The 7,066-nt window shown below is 35.1% G+C and overlaps 1 protein-coding gene across 1 annotated transcript; it reads left to right on the top strand.

Moving 5' to 3' along the window:
* The first annotated feature begins 5,362 nt into the window (after positions 1–5,362).
* LOC142606384 (uncharacterized) lies at positions 5,363–5,770 on the top strand. Its single transcript, XM_075777746.1, has one exon. It carries the CDS (start codon positions 5,363–5,365, stop codon positions 5,768–5,770), a length of 408 nt encoding a protein of 135 aa, XP_075633861.1.
* The last annotated feature ends 1,296 nt before the right edge of the window (positions 5,771–7,066 follow it).

Here is a 7,066-nt window from a genome sequence, read left to right as displayed (position 1 = left end):
GTATTTAATCAGTCATATAAGCCCCTAAGGACAATTTAAACTGTCGGTGGATATATAGTAAGGGTCCTTATCTTGGTGTGGCAGCTAACTCCGAATTCTTCCAATGCTTGGGGGAAGGTGAAGGTTAATCACAAGGATAATTCCAAAAGTGAGACATTCTGACCTACCACACTTTGATTTTTGACTCTCTCTCTCTCTCTCTCTCTTGGGAGAGGGGATGTCTTTCTGATTTCGTTTTACATTTATCTAATAAGTAATTAATAACTAAAGGTCAAAGTTTTTCATTTATAAGATTGTTTGCGTTAGAGATATATTATCATGGTAAATATTAGCATTGGTACATCATATTGAATATGCTAGATTAAATGCAAAAGTATAAAATATAGAACACAAAAATATAGGGTTATATGGTTTAGTCTAACAACTTATGTCATTGAAGGAAACCCTAAAGCGCTACTTCTTTATTATATGAGAATGTAGTACAAGTCATGTGTTACAATGAGCTATAACATGAGTATATATAATAAGCTAAATCCTAGACTAACCATACATTAGCTATGGTTAATAGACTTCTAGCTAGTACAAGTAAGAGACTTGGCTTGCACACATAGAAGGATTGAGTTTGAGTTTATTACATTAGGCTTGAGTTTATTACATTGGACTAATATATCTCTAACGATTTAAGTGTATTTTTAAGCACATGGCTAACTAAAAAGTAATGTGACTTTTTAAAAATATTTAATAACTCTTTTGATTTAAGACACATTGGTGGTTTTATAATCCACCACATATTGGGTTGGAGGAAACAATTTGGAGGAAAATTTTATCCCTAACGAAATGAATTGTTATAATTTCAACTAAAAAATGTGAGTTCACACTCATTTTTCACACACTTGTACACACAATATCTATAATTATATGTGCTGATATACACATTTTAGAACACTAAAAGATTATGTTCACGTTTAAAACGTGGAAAGTAGATGTGTACAGAAGATGTGAAATAAGTTGTGTAAGATAATTATTACTCTTATATCTTTATATGCAAACTTAATTTATAAAAAAAAAAAAATTTAAAACCATTTTATTTAATCAATATTTTTTAAAGGTTCAAAACCTATAAAATAAAAACAAGGGTTGGAAAAAAAAACTGTGAGTTTTAATTGAAAATATTAAAAAAGAAAATTATTAAGAGAAGTGATAAAAATGATTAAAAGAAGCATAAATTCCTAATTTAATAATTTACTTTCTCTTGCAAATTTTTATATAACTAATAAAATATAAGGGTAGTCACATAATAAGTTTTAAGGTTTAACATTTTTTTTCCAGTTAAACTCTAAAATATCAAATGTATAAGTTCACAAAATACTTTTTAAAATATTACAATTTGATTATTTTTTTAGTCTATTTTTAATAAATATTAGAATTAATATGATTTGTACTTGAGGTTTGTTTACTACTATTTTTTTTATGTGAACTGTAATAAGGAAATTTTGAATTGAAAAAAAAGACTTATTCATGTATAAACAAACTTCTAATATATAAACACAATATACTATAATGAATATATTATTTTTATGTGAATTTTATTTTATTAAAATATTATTTAGTATTCCTACAAATGGACTTATAATATTAATTTTTTTTTAAGAATAACTATTATTCAAATTATTGGCTACAAGTATATGTGTATGTGTATGAATGAGTTACTTCTAAGTTTTGACAACTTGAAATCATATCCAGGCTCCATCACTGGATATATGATAAGAAAAAAAACAAACAAACAAATAGCATCATCTTTTTTTAAAGAAAAGAAAGTCATTGACAAGAATTTTATAAAGAAACATGAGGTGGGCTTCAAGCATACTAATATTACATGTGTTTCTTGTACAAAAAACCAAGGTAAAAAATCTAACAAAGAAAGATACCACCATACTATACTAGTGAAGCTTCCATCAACAACTTTTATGACCTTTTACTTTTCTTAATAGGTCAGGACTTTGCCACCCAACTGACTTTCCATATAGCCTATTATTTAACCATGGATGACTATTCAATGTTCTGGTTTCTTTTTCATTCTTATTTTGTGATTTTTTTTCCTTATTTAAATATTAAAAAAAAACTTAAAGAAAGCCTTATATAATGCATGGAATAAAGTGGAAAAGGAAGCTTTTTTTTTTGGGACAAAGTAATCAGATAAAGAACCACTAGCACAGGTTTTGTCATTTATCATGGAGTCATGATTATTGATAATATGAATTCAACGTTGATAAGCTAGTCTTTGAGATAAGAAAAGTATATAAAGTATTCCATGAAATGCGAGAGGGATGTAAGAGAAATTATTGGGTTTTAGTTAATTTAATTGGTAAATCTTTAGTGGTTGAATAAAAAATTTAAGATTCAATTCTAATCTACACAAAAAAAAATTGATTGGTGTTTTGACTTGATAATAAAAATTACAATTATCATAAGCGGACAGCATATATTGAAATTCTATCAAAAATAAAAAGAGTTTCTTAAAAAAAAAAAAAGTGAGAGGGATTAGCCTTGGTATGTATGCACATGAGACTCTTGCTTTGGCATCGACTTCTTCTTCTTCTTCTTAATTACATGTTAGTATTTGGGCCTGTGAGATGACTAAAGTTGGAGCCCAATGTGGGCAACTCAATCAGCCGAAACCATAGATCTAGATTTCACAATGTGTGCTATATTGCTATGTAAGTGTACTATTATGGACAGTCTAATAATGTGGCACACACAAACTCTAGCCTTCGTCCCCACCTATAATAAAAAATTAATTTTAAATTGTAAAAACAATAAAATCTAATTTATTAAAGAATTATTGCAACTGTACTTAAATGGGTTGGAATTTTAGTGTTCGGAGTCCGACTTTTCAAGATATTAACTGATTATTATTTTATTTTTTTGGAGATGGATTGGAATTTTGGTAGTTTGGATTTAAAATTTTGGGGCAATACATCTACCCACATAATAACTACTTGGACTAAGTCCACTAATGCTGAGGCCTGGGTACTCAAGGCTGAGGCCTAAGGCCCCATATTATAAAAGGCCCAAATTTATGAAATGATAATTTTTTAAAATTAAAAAAAATTAGGTGGGTTGTGCCTGTTTTCTCTCACCTTCAAGAATTTCATCAAAATATTAAATCAATAGAAATCTAATTTAATTTAAATTCTTTTTAAAATATGTGATATATATAACAATTTTTTATTATATAAAAAAGGTTTGTGTTTTTTCAAAATGCATGTTTTTACATAAAATCCTACTTAAGATTGTATAACAAGAAAATTATGTAGATTAGCTATTATCAATTGAAGATACGATTGCAAAACATAATAACAAAATTTTAATTAGTAATTTTGCATCTCAAAAACAAGAAAAATGGTTTTAAATAAGAAAATATATAATATAAAAATGTTATATAAATATTATTTAATTTAATTAATATTTAATTTTTTAAAATGATCTATTCACATTACCTTAAGCCTCAAAATTATATTGAGTATCCGTTTGGATACTGCTGAAATGCAGTGCATTTGCGTTTTAGTGCTGTTCAGTGGGTCTCATGTACTGTTCACGAGACCCACAAACCTCTTTTTTCAACAACTTTTTCATTAAAAATGAGTCAAATGGCACTATTCATACATTTAAAAATTATTTTATTGCAGTGTTTTCAGTTTTTAGTAGTACCCAAACGGACCCTGAGTAAACCCTAGCTCAAAGGTTTGAAGTTTTTATGAGATTACACTTTATGCCTCTAAACCTTTTTTTTTTTACTTTTTAAAATTTTAATTTATAACTTAGGACCTTAGGTGCAACATTACAACGACTTTTAGGTTATCATTAGGTATTTAATTATTTATCCATATTTTTTGTGATTCCAGTCGATAAAATCTAGTATTTTTGAATTAAAGATATGAATTTTGAATCCATCTACACAAAAAAGAGAATCATTAGTGTAGGGATAAAGGGCCCATGAGTGTATATTGGGCCGTAGGCCTTATCCAAGGATATCTATTAGTCCGAGGACCAGAAGATAACAGGGAAAAAGTGTAAATCAGAGTACCATAGACAATCTGTTGATGGAGAGACTTGGGGAGGCGGTCCGGAGAGGAGTGCCTCCTCGACTAAGCAAGGCAGAGGTCAAAGGGATTGGTCTACCCTTAAGGGCAACACTTTGAAGGGTTCTTCTAGTAAGGATAAACATCAAGAAAACGTAGGACAATGAAAAACTAAGAAATATCTAGGGGAAAACTGCTACCATCGCATTGAACGCTTTGCAGCTAACCCTCTGGTCACATTAATGTGGAGACGATGCCTGAATAGTGGTAAGCAGCCTTACAGCTACTACCAAAGATTTCAGGAAGGTGCTGATGGGACAAGGTCAAAGCCAACAGCTTGAACTACATGTGGATGGTAGAAATGAGGAAGAAAGGGATATATAAGGGAGAGGAAATCCCCTTAAGGAGGGAATATCGAAATAGAGAGAGAAAAATACGGTAGCATCAGGAACAAGACTTGTAACCAAATTCAAAAGAAGCATATATATATATAAAAGATTTAGTCTCCGAGGACTATGCCGAGGACGATTACTTCATGCAAAACAACTGTATTCTTGTTTTCTTTTCATCTGGGCTCATTATAATTTTTGTCTGATTCATGAAAGCCTAGTTTTTCAGCCCACTTTCTATAAATTTATTATATTGGGCTCTTTGAGCCTAAATCCTTTTCCCTTTAGGCTTGGCCAACAAATTTGGGTCCTTACAATTAGTGTTATCTGTGGGGATTACTTGAGCTTTAGTAAAAACAACATAGAATTATGGTAGGCTCAAGGCCAAACCGAGAGGAATCTGTGGGGTCCCAATGTCAAGATGAGCAGGGAAAAGACCGGGAGGTTAGTGTGCATACCACACATACCAGTAGGAGCCAGTCCAGGGGTGGGAGCCACCTCTTTCATGAAGCAACTACCAGAAGCATGCAATTAGAAATTGATCGATTAAGAAGAAAGTTGTGCCGAGAGTGACGCAGAGGAACTCCTTCAAGTTCTGACCATTCTTCTTATGGTAATAATGATTATAGCTACCGATACAGGTCAAGGACTCCTCCTAGTGAGTCTTTTCCGTACAAGGAGGAGCGTCGTGGTAGGCAGGGGAGGAGAAGCCCGTCACGTAAAGGCTTGGGCAACAATGCCATGAATAGGGCTCTAAATTAGATCTCCAAGTCACCTTTTACTCGAAAAATTAAGGAAGTAAGGCTCCCCCAACGGTTTACATAGCCAACGTTTACCATCTACAATGGTAGGACGAACCCTATGGAGCACATGAGCCATTTCAACCAAAGAATGGCTGTGCACTCTAAGAATGAAGCTGTGATGTGCAAAGTGTTTCCATCCAGCTTAGGGCCTGTGGCAATGAGGTGGTTTAATGGCCTAAAGGAGGGTTCTATTAGCTCTTTTAATGAGCTTAAAAGGGCCTTTTGTTCTCGTTTTGTAACTTGTAGTAGGGTTTCTTGGCCTTTGGATTCCTTGTTATCTATGGCCATGCAAGAGGGGGAAACCTTAAAGACGTATTCTGATCGATACTGGGAGATGTTTAATGAGATTGATGAGGATTTTGATGACGTAGTTGTAAGAACGTTTAAGGTTGGCCTGCCTGTCAAGCACGATTTAAGGAAATCATTGACAGGGAAGCCAGTTAGTAATGTGTATCAGCTTATGGATCGCATTGATAAGTATAAGGGTCGAGGATAACCAACAATTGGGTAAAGGCAATGCTAAGGTGGTCCCTCAGGATAGGAGGGACTTCAGGTTGGACAAGTATAACAATAATCGTCCTCAAAGGGATTTTTCTAGGCAATTTGGGGATGTTACTGCTCAAGTGTTAGCACGGTGTTCTGAGAACCAGTGCACCAAATCTTAGAAAAAAAAATTAAGAGTGAACCATATTTTCAATGGCCAAACAAGATGAGAGGAGATCTCGCAAAGTGCAATCAAAATCTTCATTGCTAGTATCACTAGGAGTGAGGGCATACTATGGAGGACTGTAGAACCTTGTGGAATCACCTCGAGCAGTTGGTCCGAGGTGGTAAGTTAAAGCAGTTTTTATATCACCCCAATGGACAGGAAGGTTAGGCAGGGATAGGGTCACAGAGAGATGCTTCTTCAAAGCCACCTCTGGGCACAATTAACGTTATTCTTGTTGCCTGGGAAAGATTGGTTCTCACCCCTCTAGGGTGTTATCTATAGCTTAGCCACGCCCGGAGGACTCTTTCGCTGAGCCGAAGAGAAGTAGGGTGGAAGTCCGACTAGCGCTGAGTTTCTCTGATGAGGACAAGATTGGTACGTTGCAGCCAAACGACGACACATTGGTGGTTACCCTTAAGATAGGGGGGTATGATGTGAAGAGAGTATTGGTTGGCCAAGGCAGTGGGGGAGGGATTATGTACCTTGATTTGTATAAAGGGCTAAGGCTGTAACTAGAGGATTTGACCGGTTATGATTCACCCTTAGTAGGTTTTGATGGGAAGGTGGTTATACCAAAGGGCCAGATCAGACTGCCAGTACAGGCAGGGTCAAAGGTAGGGCTGTCCAGACGACCCGCCGGACCCGATCAGCCCGACCGAAACCGACCCGTCACGGCCGGACCGACACCTCCGACAGGTCGGTGACGGGTCCCAGTCTTCAGAACCCGACCCCGGCGGGTCGAGTGACAGGTTTCGTCCTCAAGAACCCGATCTACCAGACCCGCCCGACAAAACCTCAAAAAGAAGCTGAAATCCGGTGACATTTGGGTTTATTAGCTCCGATCCGGCGACGTTTGGCATTTCTTTACTCAAATCCGCTCAAATCCTCACTCAAATATGCTTAAATCCGGCCAACTCCGGCAAGATGAAGCTTAGATTCGAGGAGATCTAAAGAGAACTCGACTGCATTTGGTAAGATCGAGCTTAGATTCAAGGAGATCTGGCAATAACAAGCTTTAAATAGAGGAGATCTGACGAGATCAAGCTTCGATTCGAGGAAATCCGGCCAAAGCCCAGCGATTTT

This window comes from Castanea sativa, chromosome 8 (assembly GCF_040712315.1).
Source record: "Castanea sativa cultivar Marrone di Chiusa Pesio chromosome 8, ASM4071231v1".
NCBI classification, from domain to species: domain Eukaryota; kingdom Viridiplantae; phylum Streptophyta; class Magnoliopsida; order Fagales; family Fagaceae; genus Castanea; species Castanea sativa.
This window is presented reverse-complemented; position numbering and strand designations above follow the sequence as displayed.